Source organism: Crotalus tigris, unplaced genomic scaffold (assembly GCF_016545835.1).
Source record: "Crotalus tigris isolate CLP2741 ecotype Arizona unplaced genomic scaffold, ASM1654583v1 scf7180000024304.1987388, whole genome shotgun sequence".
In the NCBI taxonomy this organism is placed as follows: domain Eukaryota; kingdom Metazoa; phylum Chordata; class Lepidosauria; order Squamata; family Viperidae; genus Crotalus; species Crotalus tigris.
The window spans coordinates 1,590,396-1,613,179 of NW_024100476.1; the positions used below are offsets into that span (position 1 = coordinate 1,590,396).

General features: G+C 37.1%; 2 protein-coding genes across 4 annotated transcripts in view; one reads left to right on the forward strand and one right to left on the reverse strand.

Annotated features, from left to right (window-relative positions):
* Nucleotides 1-22,784, forward strand: part of CTNNA3 (catenin alpha 3) — a 516,687-nt gene that overhangs the window by 238,052 nt on the left and 255,851 nt on the right. The window lies entirely within an intron of this gene.
* Nucleotides 11,624-22,784, reverse strand: part of LRRTM3 (leucine rich repeat transmembrane neuronal 3) — a 112,913-nt gene continuing 101,752 nt past the window's right edge. Inside the window, exon 3 of one of the 3 annotated variants that reach the window (XM_039324634.1) lies at nt 11,624-14,928. In XM_039324634.1, coding sequence (XP_039180568.1) covers nt 14,740-14,928 — 189 coding nt within the window. In that variant the 3' untranslated portion in view covers nt 11,624-14,739. The remainder of the gene's footprint in view (nt 14,929-22,784) is intronic. The other 2 variants (XM_039324635.1, XM_039324636.1) reach the window with 2 other exon arrangements.

Genomic DNA, 22,784 nt, shown 5'->3' on the forward strand with positions numbered 1-22,784 from the left:
ATTAGTATATCAGGAAGGCTTACTGACTACTGGAGAGACCAAACTGGCCTACAAGAAAGACCAAATGAAGAACAGAATAGAGGCATGGGAAGACAAAGCACTACATGGCCAATACATTAAAAAAATAGCTGGGAAAGCAGATATTAACAAGACCTGGCAATGGCTAAGAGCAGGAAAATTGAAGAAAGAGACCGAGGGACTAATTCTGGCTGCACAAGACCAAGCCTTAAGGACAAATGCATATAAAGTCAAAATTAAGAAGACAGCAACAGATAGTAAGTGCCGCCTATGCAAAGAAGCTGAAGAAACAGTGGACCACCTAGTAAGCTGTTGCAAGAAGATTGCACAGACTGACTACAAGCAGCTGCATGACAAAGTAGCAACAATGGTGCATTGGAAGATCTGCAAAAAATATCATTTGCCTGTAAGCAAAAACTGGTGGGATCATAAAACAGAGAAAGTCATAGAAAATGATAAAATTAAAGTGCTCTGGGACTTCAGAATTCAAACAGACAAGTACCTGTAACATAATATCCCGGACTTAACAATTGTCGATAAGAAAGACAAAAAAGTCTGGATAGTGGATGTGGCAGTGCCTGGAGACAGCAGAATAGATGAGAAAGAACTGGAGAAGATAACAAAATACAAAGACCTACACATAGAAATTGAAAGACAATTTGCTTGCAAAATGAAAACAAGGGTAGTACCAATAGTAATAGGTGCCTTGAGTGTAATTCCAAAACAACTGGAGCACCACTTGAACACCATTGGCATTGACAAATTTGCCATTAGTCAATTGCAAAAGGCGGCCTTACTAGGAACTGCTTCCATCCTGCGACAATATCTGTAATACCATCAAACATCCACATCTGCCTATCCCAGGTCCTGGGTAAGGACTCGATAGGTAGACAAAATGCCAAATCCAGTCTGAACATCTGGCTGACTATGCAATGATCCATAATAATAATAATGTTGGAAGAGACCTTGGAGGTCATCTAGTCCAACCCCCTGCTCAGGCAGGAAGCCCTATACCATTTCAAACAAATGGCTGTCCAGTTTCTTCTTAAAAACTTCCAGTGTTGGAGCATTCACCGCTTTTGGAGGCAGGTTGTTCCACTGGTTAATTGTTCTGTCAGGAAATTTCTCCTTAGTTCTAGGTTGCTTCTCTCCTTGATTAGTTTCCATCCATTGCTTCTTGTCCTGCCTTCAGGCGCTTTGGAGAATAGTTTGACTCCCTCTTCTTTGTGGTAGCCCCTGAGATATTGGAACACTGCTATCATGTCCCCCCTCGTCCTTCTCTTCATTAAACTAGACATACCCAATTCCAGCAGCCTCCAGTTCCCTAATCATCTTTGTTGCTCTTCTCTGTACTGTTTCTAGAGTCTCAACATCTTTTTTACATTGTGGTGACCAAACCTAGATGTAGTATTCCAATTGTGGCCTTTCCAAGGCATTGTAAAGTGGTATTAATACGTCATCTTGATTCTATCCCTCTGTTAATGCAGCCCAGTATTGTTTTGGCTTTTTTGGCAGCTGCAGCACACTGCTGGCTCATATTTAAGCGATTGTCCACTAGGATTCCATGATCCCTCTCACAGTTACTACTATTGAGCAAGGTACCCCCTATACTATACCTGTACATTTGTGTTGTGATCCCGTGCCAGCCTATGCTCCCAACAGCTGAGTCGGAGGAATCTGAGGAGGAAGTGGAGGAGGCATTTGAAGGGCCATCAGAGCCAGAGGGAGGCTCTGATGAAGTACAGGACTCACAGTTGGATGCAGAGCCTGGGCCCTCCAGTCGTGTTTCTGATGAAGTTCAGCTGTGTGAGGAGAATGAGTCAGACTTGGAAGAATCACAACTGATGGACTTGCTAATTGACGCATGCAGACGGCGTCAATTAGCAAGAGTAAGTCAACAGAGGTCAATGAGGCACCTCCAAAGTAAGAAGAAACGGCAAGGAGAGGCACCGCCTTGGGACTGCTAAATAAAGGGAGGAGGTGTGGGTGGTGCTGGTTACTGAAGGCAACCGTTTGAAAAAGGCATCTTGGAATCTTGGTCTGTGACTTCTCTTGTGACTTCTCGTTTGTTTTTCATCGTGTTCTTTTGGACTTGAGTTTGCTGTGTTTGACAGGTTTGTCTACAATATTAAAAGGGTTTTTTGTTTTTGTTTGCAAGTATCCAGCCTATTGTAGTAGCAGAGGTTTTGTCCTTGTGCAGTTAACAAGGACGGCAATAGGCTGGGATAGAACAATTTGGTTTTTCTTGCCTAAATGTAGAACCTTTTTTCAGTGTTGAATTTCATTTTGTTAGATAGTGCCCAGTGTTTGAGTCTGTTAAGAAGTCCTGTTCTTAAGCCTGTCTTCTGGAGTGTTGGCTATTCCTGCCAGCTTGCTGTCATCTGCAAATTTGTTAAGTGTTAAGTGACAGGTCTGCAATTGTCCAATAAACACATGGACAGCTACTTTCTGCATCAGTTGACGTTTCCAGGTGGTGCCCCTTGTAGAGCAAATTGAACTAATCCAATTGCAAGGTGACAAATGCCTGAGAAACCATATTTAGAGCACCCTATTATAGATAAGGCCACAACTGGTTCATCGGCCCCCAGATGAGCAAAATGCAACCTTTGTCTGCTCTTCCTGCAGGCGGAGTGGGACAACTCGCCACAGCCAACTCACCGTGGGACAACTTGCCATTGTCAACTTGCTGCGGGATGATTAAACAAGTATAAAAATCAAATTATTTTCAGTGGAACTATGTCCAATAATAATAAAATAAAGGCAATCCAGAAATACAAGAGCTACAATAATTTCGAGGAAAACATCACCAGTAATAAAAGTAACCAAATGAAACGATTAATACAATATTGAGCTGTGTAGTGAGTTGTCCCATGGCAGGTTATCCTAGACCAGGGGTAGGCAACCTTGGCTCTTTTATGACTCGTGGACTTCAACTCCCAGAATTCCTGAGCCAGGCTGGCTCAGGAATTCTGGGAGTTGAAGTCCACGAGTCATAAAAGAGCCAAGGTTGCCTACCCCTGTCCTAGACCCTCTTGCAGGAGCCATAAGTCCAGTAGGATTCCCTGATTGCAAGTCTCCACTTTCAGGAGAAGTTCAGCCCCATCAAGAGCCGACTCTGCTGCCATTCAAGAACCAGTTAGCTTCTAAACCAACAAACAATTCAACTTGCTTGGGTTGAATCTCAGCCTCTTTCTCTCCATCCAGGTCCTGACAGCCCCCGGGCATTCATTTAGGATTTTCATTGCATTCATGGCAAAGATATATAGCTAAGTATAGTTGGCGTATTAAAAATACCTCACCCTGTGCTGGCAGATGACCTGTCCTAGCGGGGCTTCATACAGATATGAAAAGGTTCCGTTCAAAATAATGTTCTTTATCCTCCCCCCAGTAGCATGTTTTCAAATGTAGTAAAAAGGCATAAATGTTCATGAGCGATAGGATACTCATGAGATGTAGGGCATTAAAATTTATGCCTTTTAATAAAATGTGTTAGTCTGGAAAGGTATTACCAGACTCCTCCCGATTTTTGGCTACCACAGAGACCATTTCTTCTTGCAATTTTTTCTTGATCTTCAGTGGGACTGAATCTCTGTCTAATCTGCACACATATTCACTGTTCCAGAACTTTTCACCTGAAGTTCTATATCAGTAATGTAAAACCTTAAGGGACAATGTTGACATAGGTAACATTGATGCAAATAATCCGGGTGAAAATTGTTTCAAGATACTTTCTGCTAAATGTAGAAATAAGATGAATACCTTCTGTCCTTAATGATTTTTGTTGCTCTGATCATAATTCTAACTCTTCTTGTAAGAATTGCCACTGGAGGATACATCTTCTCCAAGCTAAAGTTATGAAAAACATCTCCATCATTACATGGGAGGAACTGTTCAACCTTTCGCTTATTTTAGTGGAACCTGAGCTGGCCCAAATTGTGGGTGTTCAGGTCGCAGTTCAGCTCTTTGCCTCCAAGAAAGCACGAGGAGCACATGTTGACTATTCAGATAAATAAACGTGACAGCAATTATTTTGCAAGCAAGAAAAATTACATTGGCTGTTCAAGTTTTAGAAGACTATTTAAGATTTCAAACAAGGCATTTTATGGAGGTAAGTAGCAAACCAATAATACTATGGGAAAAGTGAAAGAGGAAGAGAACAGAACAGATCTTTCAAAGTTTTGGTCCAAATTGAAAGAGAATTGGGGATATCATTTGAATTTCTTGTCTTAGGTGCCAAAACTTTACAGACTAACTCTGCTATTTTTACCCCACTAAGGGCTCTAATATAATTTCTTAATGAATTTAATTACATGATAATCTCTGAATATAACTACTTTGTTAGATAAAGCAAGCTTTTATTGGTTGTCTTAGTTTATTGCAGAGCCACATTGTAAGTATCAGATCCAAAGGTGATTTAAAGGCTATAGAGAGTACAAATAGGCTCTTGTTGACAGGTACAGATTTTTCTTTCTGCTAGCTGTGGTAAATGTAAGACAGTGATCTACAATGTAGTAGCTTCTCCTATCTATTCAAAATTCATTTTTTTCTGATCTTAACTCAATGCACAAATTTAGTAATAATAAAAACAGATTTATTGCTCTTTTGCTGGAACAAATACATGTTATACCCTTTTATGGAATGGAACTGACCAAAAATCAGTCTCAAGAAGAGTTTAATAATAATAGGAGACAAACTGGGCAACCAACCTACATTCTCACGACTTAATTAGGGAAATAGAGTTTTCTATAGGTGTTTATCTAGATTTCAAGGTCACGAAAACAACCAGCACCAGAGGAAAACAATTCAACTGCTGACCAGTGGAGAACTTAATAGACCATCAGCAGAAGGGAAGGTGCTGGCACTGCAGCCCAGTCAGAACTGGGGCTGCTATTAGAATGCAATGAAGGCCTGGAGACCAGCCGTTCTTTAGAACTGATCAGAAAACATCAATTCTGAATCGAAGCTGAGGAGTCCTTGGTGCTCTCTGAGCTTGGTTGTTTTCTTGCAGATTACCCAAACTAGTGCTAACAGTGAGTTTGGGTAGTTTGGGTGATGAAACGTCTGCAAAAAAACAACCAAGCTCAGAGAGCACCAAGGATCCCTCGTTTCAACCCATTTCAACAAATATTCTGAACTGAAGCTGGACAGTATGGATGGGGAATGCATTTACAATGGGCTGGGAGTGGAAGGGAAGACTACTCAAGGAATGGGGAGGGTCTTGTACTTGTACTACCTGGAGAAGATTCACATTGTTGAGCCAGCAACTTGCCATCAGGGCAAACATTTCACAGTAATCACATTTCCATTACTGTTAAGAGCAACTGTTTAGTACTGGGAAATTCTGAAAAGCTGCTTTTCCCGTCTCCCTGGAATCTTACTTTATTTCATTCAGAGACCGTTTGGCAGTAATAAAGATGCAGTACATCTCCAAAGTAATTAAGTATTAACACTTTTTAATTAATACTTATTTGTAGATTATCGCTCTCACAGAGGTAGCATAAAATTAGATGACACTTGGAAATAGATACCACTGTGGTTGCATTAGATCTTTGAAATAAATAGTAGTTATAATGAAACTCTTATTGCAAGATAGAGGGAGATAGAGGAGGCTGCGAGTTCCCTGTCATAAGAATTTTCATCATTTAGTTCACTGTATTTTCAGATTACTCAAAATCCTCTAATGTTCTAGTGGCAAACACTAAAATACACTAATTGTTTTGATATTCATTAAAACAACATTAAGACAGTAGAATTCATCAAGATTAACTGTTTGTTATGAAATCTAATTAAAGTAAATGCCTGTAATTAGTCAGAAGAAAAAAAAATATATGTATTGACCTAATTTTTCTATATTATGCAGCCTTTAAGTTTAGAAATAGTGCGTGGGAGGAATTTAATAACAAAAGAACCACAACGAAACAAAAAACAAGCAACTTTAAGATTGTATCAGATGCTTTGATCTATAAAAGAAAGGAAGTTTTCTATTGCTAATAAATTCTTTTTACAAATATTAAGGTGTGGCAGTGATTTGCATGCATGACTGACCATAGTTCATAACATTCTTCTGTATGATTAAGTCCTTGATTTGGATTGTTAAGAGATTCAAGGGAGCAATTTATGAAGCCCAACATTCAGTGGTGGGATTCAAATATGTGAACAACCGGTTCTCTGTGTGGATGCCGCTTCCAGAAGTCCATTCTGGGCCTGGGCAACAAAAAATTAGCTACCGGTTCTGCCGAACTGGTGCGAATTGGCTGAATCCCACCACTGCCAACATTAGTGGTTTCATAGGTGGAAGTGTGTCAATTATTTTGTACTTGAAAAATCCTGACCCCAAAATGTCCTGCTTTTCTCTGACCTTCCTGGAAGTGTCTTTATGTTGGAACAACCTTACTGACAACGGCCTTACCTTTCATTTGACATTGAAATAGCTTGTTTCAACACCCTGATTTGTTATATCTTGAGCCTTACATTTCACAGTGACCTAAAAGTCTTCACCCACAAGATTATTGTGGCATTCATCTCATAGCTACAAAACATTTCTCAAGTATGGCACTCATTTGCAACTTAGGACATGCAGCAGTATTTCTCACTTTCTCGGCCTCAGCAGATTTAGGACAGGGGTCCTCTAACTTGGCCTCTTTAAGACTTGTGGACTTCCAATGATTAGATGGGCAAAAAATTTCGGATATAATATAGAATTGGAGAAATGGGAAAAGATATGGGAAATAAATATAAAATTGACTATATCAGCAGCATTCAAGGAAAACCAGTTGAAGATGTTTTACAGATGGCATCTTCCACCAGCAAAGCTTGCCAAGATGTTCCAGAATAATTCGCCAACATGCTGGAAATGTAAAAAAGTACATGGAACATATTATCATCTATGGTGGACATGCCCAGTTGCAAAAAAATACTGGTCTACAATAAGAAAATGGATCCAAGAAATAATAGACCAACCCATAGACTGGAAACCAGAGATCTTTTTGTTGGGTATTTTAAATAGAAAATATAGTAAAGAAATATGGTACTTAATTTTACATATAATAACGGCGGCAAGAATAGCATATGCACAGTGCTGGAAAAATGAGAATATACCATCAGAGGAAGAAGTAATAAGAAAAATCCTGGACTGTGCTGAGATGGACAAATTAACAAAAGAGATAAAAGAAAAGGAAGACACAGAGTACTATATAACATGGAACAAGTGGTATGACTGGTTGGAGACTAGAAACAATAGAGAATAAATATGGAAAGGTCAAAAGTGAAAATATGTGTATAATGTATAATAATAATAATATGAATTATTCTTAGTAAAAAGTAGAACATGAAGGAAGAAAAATGTAAATAAGAAATAATGGGGCTATAAGGACAAATATTCTAAAGAAGAATAAGGGGGGAAATGTAAATATTAGATTACCGTTACATCATTGCTGTAAAAAAAGGAGGAGTATATATTGTGTGTGTATATGTGTTATGTTTTCCTTTATTCTGTTTTGTCTTGTTGGTTAAAATAAAAATAAAAGACTTGTGGACTTCAACTCCCAGAATTCTGGGAGGAAGTCCACAAGTCTTAAAGGGGTTGGAGGACCCCTGCTTTAGGATGTTCAGCTCTCAAAATTCCTCAGCCATCATGCTGAGAGTTGAACTTCAGAGGTTAAGTTGCTGAAGTTAGGAAACACTTGACATGCAGTAAACTGATCCAAATGCATTCATTCCCAAATGGATTCATTTCCAATAGCTGTTATTATAAAATGCTGGACTACTTAAGTTTCAGAAGAACAGCACCGTTCCGTACTTCTCATACTTCTTTCAGATCAGGTGGACTATTCATCCATGTTCCATTTTTGAAATGAAGGAAAGGAATTTTGGATGAGCAAAAAGAAAAGAAACATGTATTATTGCAAAAGTTTTTTATTCCCTGAATTTGGAGCACAGAGGAAAACCTTGAAGAGTTACCTAGCAACCTTTTCTTTGATCAATGAAGAAAGGATGAGAGTGTTTTAATAGATGTTTTTAATCACTTCTTTTACAAGGAGGGATAAATTGAGCAACTGTATATGTGTATCTGTGATTCTTTTCAAGAGGTTTTACGGCTGAAGGAAGAGGGTATCTTAGAAGCTCATATATAAATATAACACACATACTTTTTGTTATTGTATTGCTTTATTTCTTCTTGTTGTAGTATTTTTTAATGTCATCCAAAAAGCACACTAGAAGCTTTTTCTGTCATTTAGTTAGAATCTGGTCTCCTGTAACTAAAGCTTCATTTTTATGCATCCTGCATTCTAAATTGAAAGAGAACAAGCTGTGAAACTTTTCATATAATGGGCAGCTGTATTTCTGCCCAGTTCACATTTTTAAGGCTAAATATATCAAATCCTTCCATCTTTCTTCATAGTGCTTGTCTTCTGACACTGTTTCAGTTTCTCTGAATCCTTGTTAAAGTATGGTCCCCAGACCTAGGTCCATTATTTGCTTGAGGTAAGCTCTGACTAAAGCAGAATAGCACTAAAAATATAGTTACAGGTAGTCCTCAGCTTACAATCATTCATTTAACAACCGTTAAAAGTTACAAGGGCACTGAAAAAGGTGACTTAAGATTATTTTTCACACTTATGACCACTGCAACATCTCCATGGTCACTTGATCAAAATTCAGACGCTTGGCAACTGACTCACATTTATGACAGTTGCAGTGTCCCGGTGTCATGTGATCACCTTTTGGGAACTCCTGACAAGTCAATGGGGAAGCCAGATTCACTTAACAATCATGTTACTAACTTAACAACTGTGGAGAGTCGCTTAACAATCTTGGCAAGAAATGTCTTAAAATGGGGCAAAATTCATTTAACAACTGTCTTGCTTAGCAACGGAAATTTTGGGCTCATTTGTAAGTTGAGGACTATCTGTATTTCCTCTGATTTAGAATCTATATTTCTGGTGACACAGCCTACAATTGCAATTTCTTTCTTTTCAATGATGTCCTATTTATGATTCCTATTCAGTTTGCCCTATATCACTATTTTCAGATCTTTTAAAAAAATACAGCTCGAGTACACCTATCGTATTCTTGTGTATTATTTTGTTCTAAGTGAAAACTTTGCTCTTGCCTGTTAAATTTCAACCTACTACTTTATGACAATTTATCCAATTTATCCAGATAGTTTTGAATTTTAATTCTGACTTCTAGAGCTGTGTTTCTCAACCTTGGCAACTCTGAGATTTGTGGACTTCAACTTGCTGGAGTCCGCACACCTTAAAGTTGCTAAACTTGTCCAACACTTATCTTAGGGTATTAGCTATCCCACCCTACTGTATATGGAAAGTTGTATAATAAAAATTAGTATGTTTTATATGTAAATAAATTCAATTATATTTTTATTTTACCTTTACACTCTCTTAATTTATATTCCATATAAATACAGCTTGAAAAAGAGGATAAATTTTTCTTCCTTGTTTTTGAGCAATAAAATTATCAGTGTTTTAGGCAACTTTACTGATTGGGAAATTCTGGGAATTGAAATCTTAAAAACTTAAGAATCTTAAAGTTGCCAAGTTTGAAAAACATCGCTCTCCATTTTTAGAAAATTTTATATAGCCAACTTATAATGACTTGGAAAAACAAATGTAATTAAAAGCATACATTTGATGAATGAAGCATTAAACATTCTTAAGTATTTTATCCATTTCTTCCTATTCCTGCATTTTCCCTTTCCTGGAAAGGGCAGATGCTTCCCATGCATCAAACAATTATTAAAGGTTTGCTGATATGTTGTTTATGTGTTTTTTCTCTAACCAAAATGTCCTCATTTTAATTTTTGTGATAAAGTCTATTCTGTATTTTGCAAAAAATAGTAGAACGGAGTGCTGTGATCTGTGCTTCTATTTCTGTGCCTGTAATGCAGCATTCAATGAAAACAGATGTTACATTGCAAATGAAAAGCATCGTAAGTATACAGTAGATGCTCAGGCTCCCTTTTTGCATGTTAGGTTGAAAATGTAAAAACACAAGAGCAAATCTGAGCTGAAAAGGCAATAACCATCTGCTCTTTATTGCTGTTTCTTACATGCAAGACACACACTTATTTGATCAGATAGATTCGGGAGTCTATTTTTCTACATACAATTGTGATGCATTGGTTTTTTTTCCTATTGTGTTCTTGCAACTGCCTTGGTTTATCTTGCCATGTTATGTGTGCACAGAAGCCCATGTGGTAAAATCTTTGTTGTGTTCAAAATAAGTAGTGATATCTACAAGCTACGGCCAAAAAAGTTAATAAACATTAAAAATATATATACTTATAGACAGAAATAACAGAATAATAAAGTTGGAAGGGATCTTGGAAGTCTTCTATCCAACTCCCTGCTCAAGAAGGAGACCCTATACCATGGCTCTTCAAACTTGGCCCTTTTATGACTTACAGACTTCAACTCCCAGAATTCCTCAGCCAGCGTGCATGGCTGAGGAATTCTGGGAGTTGAAATCCACAAGTCATAAAAGGGCCAAGTTTGAAGACTCCTGTCCTATACCATTCAGGACAAATGTCTGTTCAATTTCTTCTTAAGACCTTTCAGTGATAGAACAATATTCTCCTTGTGGTTGATTATGGACCATCAAGTTGTTGTTGATTCTTAGTAATCGCATAGATTTTCTCCTGGAGTTCTCCACATAGCTGCAGTAATTTTAACCCTACACCTAAGTTTTCCCATATTAACTGTAGGACTAAAACCAGTTTATTTTTAGTGGCTAGTGTCTGCAGAAGATAACATACAATGTGAGCAACACAGAACAATAACAATAAGCCAGGAATGCAATAACAGATCTGTTCGTTATTCATATTTTTACTTAACATAATGCAAAGAAAGGCCATTTTCTTCTAAAATTTCGTAACTGCGAGAAAAATAATTTTGTTCCTGAAAGTTAATATACAGTATAGATCAGGGGTGTCAAACTGCTGGCCCACAAGCTGGATGCGTCATCTGGATGCCGTGCCCACCCCATTGCCGGCAATGGCAAAATTGGCCCAATACGTTTGACACCCCTGGTATAGACCAATTTTTTTTCTCAATTAATTCTGCAAATCAGAAATCTAAGAACTCTTAGACTAGAACCTGAGGCATTGCTAACCTTTTGTTACACAGAGCTTCTAGGTCAGAGGTCCCCAACTTTTGGGGCACCAAGGACCAGTTACGTGGAGAGAGGTTTTTCCATGGACTGGAGGGGGCGTGGTTTTGTGTGCTGCCTGCATCTCACGGATGGGGCTTTGCTTGTTTGTGTGGCCCAGTTGCTGGCATGCCAAGGTCCAGTACTGGTCCATGGCCCAGGAGTTGGGGACCCCTGTTCTAGGTTACATCTTTGGGAACCTTGATGGGACAATGAAGAAGAATGAGCTGGCTTCTTTGTTTTTAACAATTTTCCACACCTCTCCCAAGAAATACCTCCCTGTTTTCCTAAACGTCTTGCCATCAGTTGATAGGAACTGTGTGTCCAATTTCTAGTAGTGGCCAGAAAGAATTCCAAGGATTGTATGTGACAATGTCTGGAGAAATTGGAAACTGAAGAGATGAAGTTAGGATGAGTCTTAAAAATGACAAATAAAGTATTTTGAATAGCAAATAATTTATGCAAAATATGTTACAAAAATCTAGGATGTTAAATAAATAATACAATGTATTCTCTTTTGACATTTTGTAGGCTTGCATTTCTTTTAACAATATTCTGAAGATTTTTTTCCCCAATAAGAGTTGCTTTATACAAAGGAATCAATTCATATTTCTTAATTCCATTGATGAAGTCGTTGTAAAATACTTGGAAGAAATACTGAGAAAAATAGATTTGTGATTAAATTTATCTTTATTTATAAAAAGAAGGATTGTTACTATTATATGAAATTTTGTCCCTCTAGTTTGGAAAACCCAAGAATCCTTGAATCTTTTTTCCTTAATGAGATCACCATAAGATACATCTTCTGTTTTATGATGTGAAGTGATAGTGGTGTAATAAGTATTTTAATAAACAGTGTTGTTAATAGTTTTAAAGCTTTTAATCACTCGCAACTAATCAAGAATTCATGAACAATTTTTTTTGGGTAGACATTTTATATCCCCTCCAATCTGATCTGCTATGCAAAAATGTTTTTTAAATCATTCATTGGTGTTTACAACTGCTGTTTAATTTCTAATATTTTCGTTATTCCCACATATTACTAAGTAATATGATTCTTAAATCATGCTCAATTTTATGACTTTTTTGCTGGAGTCATTAAATCACTGCAATCGTTAAGTGAATTGTGATTGTTAAGTGAGTCTGACTCCCCCCCATTAGCTTGTCAGAAGGTCCCTGGGAAGATTGTAAATAATGATCATGTGACCTCAGGACACCGTAACTATCATTACAAAATGCCAGTTTCGTCACTGTGGTAAAGCAGGCGCAGGAAAGCAGGGCTCTGATTCCCACACCTGATTTTTTCCTGCTGGGGGTCCAAAAAGAACTGAAAGTCACCCCGTAGAGGTTACGGGCCAAGAGGGGGCCCTTGTCGATTGCGGGAAGGTGGTAGCCACCTTGGGACTGGCAGAAGAAAGACTGCTGCTGACCATCAGAGGAAAAGCGATTCTAAACAAGTGTGAGCAACACATTGGACCTGAGGAAGATTGTAAATAGTGATCATGTGACCTCAGGACACTGCAACCATTGTTAAAAAATGCCAGTTGTCCCATGCCCAAATTTTGATCTTGTGACTGCAGAGCTGCTGCAATAGTTGTAAGTGCCAGGACCAGTTGTAAGCCACATCTTCCAGTGCTGACATAATTTTGAATGGCTGTTAAACGAATGGTCATAAGTTGAAGACTACCTATACTACTTTCCTCTTAAAGTAGTAATAGATAGAAACAGAGAGGGGTCTTCTTTGACTCCACTCTCTATCAACTTTGATCAAAAATGGAGATGGTGTGTGTGTGTGTGGGGGGAGTCTACTGTACACATTAGCTTACAGCTGAACATGAAACAATAGATGATAAAAAATATTTAAAGTTAGTGAAATGACACAGGGACTACATGCATAAACCAGAAGCCCTAATTAAAACGACCCTTCCCATTTAAAGGGGAAAATGTTTATGCTCATACTTTGTAGATCTAAATCAGGGGTTCTCAACTTTGGCAACTTTAAGACTTGTGGACTTCAATTCCCAGAATTCCTCAGCCAGCAAAGCTGGCTGAGGAATTCTGGAAGCTGAAGTCCACAAGTCTTAAAGTTGCCAAGGTTGAAAACCCCTGATCTAAATGAACGTGTGCCTGCCTTGTGGCAGAAGCCCCCCGGTTAAGTGAGCTTTAGAATGTCCCTGGAAATGAAGCTTTGGGGTATTTGTGTAAAAATAAATTATGTTCTGTTCCCACCAGGGAACACTTAGAAGATGGCTTCCTTACCTTTCAGATAATGAGCATGTCAGTGTAAATGCAAAGCGAACTTGAAATGTGTGATTAGCTCTAACTTTATCTCTCTTGTGCAAGGCACGTGTGTCAGTTTCTTTGGAGTACACCTCTTAGAAATTGGTTTTTCACACATTGTATGTTGAAATCTTCCTTCCTTCCTTCCATCCTTCCATCCATCCATCCTTTGTTCCTTCTTTTGGAAAACCTTGGACGTGTGCATATTGGCCTATGCATATTTTAGGCAATGATGAAATAACCCTAAAACATACCTGCAGACAATATATATTATTACAACATGTTTAATCATTATGGGCGATTGTCATGTTATATTACCTGTTGGGTCTGTCACTTTGCTTTATAATGTAACTAAAGAAAACCATATCCAGGCTGACCCTTCCAATTATTTTTGTTTTTTCCGTTAATGAAACCTTTGTTGCTATGGTTACTGTCTTTGCCTTTAGTGGTATTTTTTCTTCTTCTTTTAGTTCATTCCATTACTGTATTGATGTTATGAAAGAATAAGCCATTCATTCAGAAAAGTGTTGTTAAAATATCCCTCTTTATCATTACATTTCATTGCTTGAGAAAGCAATTTGTAATTCAAGGCAAGAGTTAATTTGGAGAACTGTTAAAAAATATTTTTCTTTTAGTAGCTCCCTTCCCCTCCTGAAGACCATGTCTATAAGAGTTTGAATAATCCAACTCTAATTTGGTTAATAGATTATTTCCAAAACATGTTGAAAGAATTGTGTTGTATAATAGAATCTGTGTCTAATTTGCACAGTACAGAATTTTAGGATGCTTTTGTTTTGAGGGCATAAATGCAGAACAAACTAGTTTCTACAAATCTGAGAAACTCTGAATATAACACAAGCTTTGTTAATTTAAAATTTTAAAGACTGAAAATTGTAAAATAAAATAAAGCATGGTCCTGTACATTCCAGTACATTTCAATATATTGAAACTTTACAATATGAAAAAATACATCAGCTCTGTACAGTTTTTTTTTCTTTCCTTTTTACAGATAGGTAGGATGAGTTTTGAAAAAAAAGAAAAGATTTATTTTAAGGATCATACTTCATTTTTAAGTAAAAAAACCCCCACAACTTAGCTAATTACAAATCGTAGATTTGAAACAATCTGTATTCGAATGTGTAACTTTTTAAACAGAATGGGGAGTTTCCAATTCACCCCGGAGAAGGACTAATTTAATTCTTTGTGACAAATTAAAAAAAAAAATGGTGGTGACTCAGGGTTATCTTTCTGACCACACAAGTCAGCTGAGTGTGATCACTGATTTCGTGCTGCTCTTGTGATTGTGCTCAGATCCAGCTCAGTCTCTAATGGTGTCTCCATTGTTTCTTCCTGTGCATTTGAGTCATAGGACTTATGACCAAGAAGTTCATGATGTACACCACAGTAACTTATTGTAGGCTGATCATATGCAAGAAATGTAGACATATTCATAGATAAAGGTATCTGCAAAGGAAAAAAATATATGAAATATAATTAATAGAGAAGCATTTGAAGATGAATGTAGATTTAATGTCAGGAGACCATGACTACATCTCCCACCTTTCTTTAGGGCAGGGGTGGGCAATTATGGCAACTTTACGACCTTTGGACTTCAATTCCCAGCATTCCTGAGATAGGGAATTGAACTCCATAGGTCATAAAGTTGCCATAGTTGCCCACCCCTGCTTTAGGGTATTTGCAACAGCATAGAAAGTGGGAAATCAGATTGCTCTACAGCAGGGGTGTCAAACTTGCAACATCATATGACGTGTTGCGACGTATGGGGTGGGTGCAGCTTTGGCATGACACATCCAGTCCAAGGGTCAGCAGTTTGACACCCCTGCTCTACCGTGCTTGAATGAGGGGTGTATTAATTATGCAGTTATTTTATTCCCATATTTTAAATTTGTCCCTTACAGCAAAACATTTTTCATGAGAACAAATTAAATAAGCCATAGTGGCGACCCCCTTCACTATAGTTTCACAGTCCCAACAGATTCTTTTCCCATATCTATGTACCTGCTATTAAATCTCTAAGAAAAAATATATTTAATTTAGGGCAACTTTCAAAAAAATGAAACCAAACCTAAGCTTAAAAACTGGGGGGGGGGGAGTTGGAGCAGTGATTGCAAATGAACCTGTGAGATGCATCAAATTCTGAAAAAAAAATTTTTTTAATTTGATTATGAGAATTGTCATGTGGAAATTTCTTTCAAAGAATGATGCAGTGTAACCATTGATATGGCTTTATAATGTAAACTTTTAAAGAGTAAATTTTGCCGAGTTATGCACTTGAGTAAATCCCATTTCAGCCAGGAAATTTCTAGGCAAAGCACACAGCCAGCTTAACGTATTTGCTTCTTAAGCTCAGCTGGGAAGAAAGTGCTTCCTCTGCAGCCTATCTTTTACTAGTCCCAGTACTGAGGTTGGAAGTGCTATTGTCTCCTCTCCCCCCAAGTTCCATGTGGGCAGTTTCAGGGCAGTGACGAGTTTATACCTTGAGACTGCTGGGAGGAAGTCCACAGGCAAGTGGACAAGGAGACATCAGCTGGAATTTCTGGGGCCTGTTGCAATCCCTTATCTTGTTTTCTAATTATCAGGCAAACTGTAGGAGACAACCAGGCTGAACCTGAGGGAAGGGTCAAGTGTGTCATCAGACTTGAGTCCCTTCATGCCCACAAGAGACCTAAGTCCAGCCCACCTTGAATTCCTTTTATTCTTATCTACTGCCAATTTGCTTTGACTGTTAGTAATTCAGATTCTTGTAGAGAGCGTTAGCGTACAATAAACCTATATTCACTTGAACTGCCCTACCTCATGATTTCTCACGCCAGACACAAACCTTTTCATTTTTACAAAGAAATATGCTGTTCCTGCATAAATGATATTAACCAGACATGTTCATAGTAGTACTCCATTTTCATCTCTCCTGCATTAATAGCCATACTAAAAGAACGCCCAAACTGCAGACCCCATGGACGACTCGTCTTTGCTCCTTTTTCCTAATTCAGATTAGTACATTTAAGATGATAGGCCGGGGAGTGTATTTTTTCAAACAAACAAAGACAAGAACTAAAGCAAAAATCAGCCACAGCAACAACAACAACAAATTCTGGATTTTCATATCATCAAGACAGTTAGAAGTCTGTCTTGATTCTGAATTTTTAGTAGACTCTAATGAGATACAAGGAAGATGAAAATAATGATGGTGATGAAGATGAGAATTATTCCTGCTGGGCAAATGGAACGTAACTTGCAGTTATTTCCTTGCATCCTCTCTCTATATTTTCTCAGTACTCTTTGCATGCCTTAATTTTGCATGGGAGTGGCTTGTGATGCTCTTTTGCATTGTGATGATTGCTTGTCTCTCCCCCTTACTATTAATAGTATTAAATTATACACAAATTCATTCATTTTTGAAAACAGTAGGCTTCTTTACTCTCACAAAATTGCATACTAGAAAAAGTATGTATGTATGCATATATATATATATATATATATATATATATATATATATATATATATACATACATACATACATACATACATACTTTTTCTATATATTATATATTATTCATCAAATTTCTATATCACCCATCACCCACACTATATATTTGTGTGTGCGTATCTCTCTCTCTCTCTCTCTCTCTCTCTCTCTCTCTCTCTCTGTCTGTCTGTATAAAAATACCTAATAATCTTTATAATTTGTTACATATGTTTGGGCATTTTCAACTAATCACTATGTGTTGACTTCTTCTAGTGGCTCCATGAAAATATGATGCCCTTGGACATATTTTAGGAGGAGACCCATGTTAGTCTAGGATGCAAGAAACAAACAAACAACAAAAAAAACCAGAACAAGTTTGATAGTACCTTTTCTGACTAACAAATTGTATTAAAAGCACAATAGAATCGTAATGCCTTTTAATAAAATTTGTTAGTTGAAAGTGGTGCTATCAGACTTGTTTTTTTGTTTTTTGTTTTGTCTTAGATTGTTTTGTATCTTTTTTCTCAGTTCTTTTTTTAAAATACATTTCGTACATTGTGTCCCAAAACATGAGGTAAGGGTATTTAATACAGTAGCCTTAAATTAAGCAATGGTAGGTTTAATGTTTAGTTTTAGGTTCTAGCGATAAAGATAGGAGAATTAAGATTTTTTTACCCATATCCCTCTGCTGTAGCAACTGAATAGTCTTCAGTTGTAAGCAGTAATGGGAACATGCTCACTTCTCTATTCTATAAAATATAAAATCTACCTCCTCCTAAACAATAACACTGCTTGAGTTGTCTGTTGTGCAGAGACAACAGTACTGATCCCAAATCTGATAAAAAAATTCACATTCCAGGAGCATAGGAAATGCAGAGTGATTACAGTCACTGAGAGAGAATGGTTTTTGACAATGAAAAAATGTAAGTTGTGCTTGTACCTCAGCATGGATTTTTTTTTACCCAGTGAAAAAGCAACACCACCCCCCCCCATACTAGATTAGGATGTTACCCAAACAATAAACAGAAGGAAATCACGCCTCCCAGCTGAAAGAAAGAAAAAAAACACGGCTTCTAGCTTTTTAAGTAAAATGTGCAGATGTTATGTGTTAAAGAAATTTGAACATGGACAACTGTAGTATAAACAGAGCTTACATTTGAAACTTAGCAGTTGCTGGAATTCAGTGATAACAGCTTATCAATTTATCAGAATCTTCATATTCTGAAGAATTGGGCATACTGTACAATGTTGAATGCTCATCAGTGTTATATTATTGGCTTTTGATAGCCTATTACAGTGGAATATCTTTTTATTACGGTCCTAGAGTATGAAAAGAGCCACTCTGGTGTAATGGTGAAAGGTACTGAGGTAGAAACCAGGAGACTCTGAGTTCTAAACCTCCCTTAGACACAGAGCTGGATACTTTTGATCCAGCCATTTTGGTTCAGCCCCAACAAAAATGCAAGAACAAAACACTTCTTTAATTATTGCCAAGGAAACTGCATGGATTTGTCCCCAGGAGTCAAGCACGATACAGAGATATATTTTTTTTTATTAAAAAAAGATTTCAAAATATGAGTAACCTCTAATGAAGAAAAATAATACTGTAGAGCAATAATTTTCTGTGGTTTTTAAATAGCCTTTTCTATCTCTATCTCTTCTTTTGTACCTGTATCAAATTCTAATCAGTCATGTGTTATCTAATTCAAACAGAGCAGCTATAAGGCATTTAGGGTACAGAGGCTAACAATATTTATTTCAGATTAATAAAAGAATCAGTGTGACACCATCCTTGAGATTTCTCATTCGAAAATATTGTGCATATTTTAATAAATATGTTCCTATAATGTGCATTTGCATTAATATTTTTGATATCTCATATCCTGGAAGAACAGTTTGATAAAGAAAATGTTTTCCTCCTCTGAGAACAGCTTATTTAAGTTTTTCTACAGTAAATGCACCCCCTTTATATAACATTAAGGAATTCATCAGGAGAAATGATTTCAAATTCCCTTTTTCTTTGTTGTAAAATGCTACACATAAATCTTAATTTTCCATACTTTCAAAATGTCTGCACTGTTTTTTACATTTCTGGTTGGTATATCTTTTTAAAAACAGGGAGTGAGATAGTATTGATATAAGTTTTAAAACAAAATTTATTTCATTCTTTTCCAAGATGCCACCAGTCTTCTTTTAAATATATTTCTTGTAAGAATATCCTGTCTATCTTTTCTTGGTAACAACTTTGCCAGAGATGCTGCCAGTGTAGCAGAAAAAAATGGCAAATCCAGCCATTCACTGTCTTTGGGAAGCAAAATGAGAGATCCAATTGCTAGGACATCAAATGACTGCAGTATAATCACTATTCTCATTTTAATTACAAAATGCAGAGTTGGAAAACGATTCACTAATATCTCATAGTTCATACAGCATCACCAGCAGCATTGTGTGCCTACGGAATGAAGTCTTGTTCTTGGTAGAACTACTGGACCTGAATGCAGAAATATATTCGATTCTGCTCGCATAGGGGGGCTTTCCTGCTCTTCTGCTGCACTGCAGCCGATGGAAAAAAAGAGAGTGAAAGTCAAGAATCCTATGGACATAGCATGCTTGCCCTTCAGTAAAACATTTGACAAAGTAGACCTCAATCTATTTTCTTGGTGAGATGGAACGATGTGGGAGAGACAGCACCATCACCAGACGGATTCGCAACTGGCTGACCAAGCACACTCAGCATGTAGTCCTCAATGGAGTCCTCAAAATTGGATCCTATCTAACAAAATGCAATTCAGTGGTGAGGCAATGCATTAGGCCAGGGGTAGGCAACCTTGGCTCTTTTATGACTCGTGGACTTCAACTCCCAGAATTCCTGAGCCAGCCAAGGTTGCCTACCCCTGCATTAGATAGACAGAGACATCCATCCTGTGAGAAAAAGCAGTGACTGCCCTTAACACCCATATAGAAGTGAAAGATAAGATGTGGATTAAAATCTTTACAGGTGTACTGATGGTTACACCTCCCCAGACAAAGCAATTTGTCTGCAAATGCTAGACATACTTTTTACTTCCTCTTAAAATTGTACCAGCCAGTTAAGCAGGCTTTTAATGCTGCATCTCTCAAGACATTTAAGATCTTTGCAGGAGGATGATGATGATGTTTGGTGTAATTAAAATAAGTCACTGCATTCTAGAAATAACAAATAGTGATTAGAGAACCTTGCTTGTACCCTGCAGATGGTGATCTATGTTTGCATGGATGTGCCAAGTTGGGTTTGACCCATTTTGTGAATCTAAATATCTGAGCTGGACTGAATTCTTTTTCTGTGATTTCATTTTGTGATGTATTCTTTCTTTTCCATCTTCTAGTTTCCTGTAATCTAGGATATTGTCTCACACTTGTTACAAAGTTAAAATGATTTTATAGCCCTCAGGGCACCAGATGGTGCTGGGTGGAATGAATAGGATATATTTCTTTCTCTTTGGTGAGTTGTATGTAAAATATGTTTTTTAAAAAAACCTGACAACATTTGCTTACAACAAAGGATTAGTTCAGTGTTTCTCAACCTTGACCATTTTAAGGCATGTGGACTTCAACTCCCAGAATTCCACAGCCAGCAATGCTGGCTGTGGAATTCTGGGAGTTGAAGTCCACATGCCTTAAAATGGTCAAGGTTGAGAAACACTGGATTAGTTTAACATACTCCTTGTTATAAAATAGCGTTAGGTCTTTAGCTGCATGAATACTGGGGAACTGGGAAGTTAGGCTTTTGGGCAATATCTTGATTACTGGGCTTGTGATGAGAAAATGAAGACCTACCCTGAGACTCTCTTTAGCCTGGGAGAATGAAAACCATTTTAGTTATTTTTATGTTTGAATCAAAATTCTGCCCTGAAATGTATGGCCTTTTGAAACAGAACTATTTTCATAATTACTAGCTTCTTTGAAAGTTTGTGGCGGCTGCTATTTGTTCTAATAAACTGCCAAATAACATGAGGGCCACTCATGACTTTCCTTGGAAATTGAAGCATTGTCAATTTTCCTAAGGTTGGAATCCTTGTTCCAAGGAGCACTTTGGGGAATGAATAGTTAGAGTCCCTACAGATGCCCAGAAGGCTATCATGTAAACAATCCTACAATGAATGGAACATTCTTAGTCATAGCATTAATGTCCATATACAGCTTCCATTGATTATTTTTCCTTCCTTCCTTCCTTCCTTCCTTCCTTCCTTCCTTCCTTCCTTCCTTCCTTCCTTCCTTCCTTCCTTCCTTCCTTTCTTCTTTCCTTCTTATAATTTTCACTTGCAACAATGCAGTTTGGTTCTTAACATTCAATAGGCCAAGCCAGTACTAAAACTCCAAGATAAAAAGATAAAAAGTTCTGCCTATGTACTATAAATACAAAACAGGAAAAAAGGAGAGATGGGTCGAATAAAATATTCTGAGTTATTCTCTAAACTTCTTCAGGTTCCAAAAATAGTTAAATCACAGAGTTATTTGTGTGAAAGTGTGATATAAAAATCCAAATTGAATCCAATTTTACATAAAGTATTTTTCATACATTCTAATATTCATGAAATGCAAGTAACTTCAATAATACATTTCTTGGTGTTATAAAGCACCAAGAAATTGTCCTTATGCCAAAACTAGAGACATAGCTTGTTGGCTGAAAGTCTCCTGCATTAGTTATTAGAGGAAGTGTTAATTAGGACATGTGTATTTTTGGGATAAATTGTGATATTTATGTTGGCATGATAAAAATACCTCTGGTTTCAAATAAATTTCTTCTTTTTAAAAAATAATTTTTACTGAAGTTTTTCAACAGAATTTAAAACAGAACAAAGTTTGACTTAAAGAAGAATAAAGAGAAGTAATAAGAAATTGAAAAGTAAATATTTCAAACAAATTTCCTAAATTATCAAATTTTGTGACCCTAAAGAAATATGGATTCCAGTCTATGGGCTGAGTAGATCAACAATGGGAGAAAGTAATCTGCTACTTTTCAAGATACAAGATAATTGCACAGCAGACTGGTTAGTGAATGTTCTAACTCATGCTGTTATTACACTTTTAATTGAGAAATCAATTAGCTATTCTCTTCAAATGATGGAAGATCCTGAGACCAAATGGAATGGACATTCAAAAGGAAATAATATCTGCCCATCATTTTCAGTCACTGCAATTCCCTGTTCCAGTGCAGAGAATGGAAACAGGATGAAAGTGATGGGATCTAAAGATTTGAAAGGCCCAGTGGTTCTTCCCTTCCATCTTTTGCCACAAGGATATAAGGTTTTATAGCTTCCAATAATATGTGAGGCACTGTTGATGTTGATATCTTTATTTGTTAATGCATTAGTGTTTGCTTTCGTGGATTCCTTCTTTATATAACTAGGACTTCTTTTTTACTAAAATATTAGGAATTTAAACAGTTATCAAAAATGCTTCCTAAAAAGAGAGGGAATATTTGATGTATTGATTGAATTATGTATATATGTTTTGTCTGCGGAAGTTTGACCACCCTAACACCACGGTGTGTCTTGAGTACTTTGTTTTAAAAATCAAAAAACCAATAAAACTTGTCTTAATAAAAAAAAATGTTTCCTAGAAGTGCAAACTAGGAGGAAAACAAAGGAGTTTGGAATAATGGGACTATTTGTAAATCAAAGCCAGATGCCATCAACAAGTCAATGTGGCTTGTGGCAACTGGTGCATTATAACAAAAAGGCAGGATTGAACCTTGAGCCATACCTAGACAGAAAGCTGGATTCTTAGACTCTATAGAAGCTGCTTTTCAGTATGATTACATTTGTTTGTTACTTATATAAGCCAAGACTTG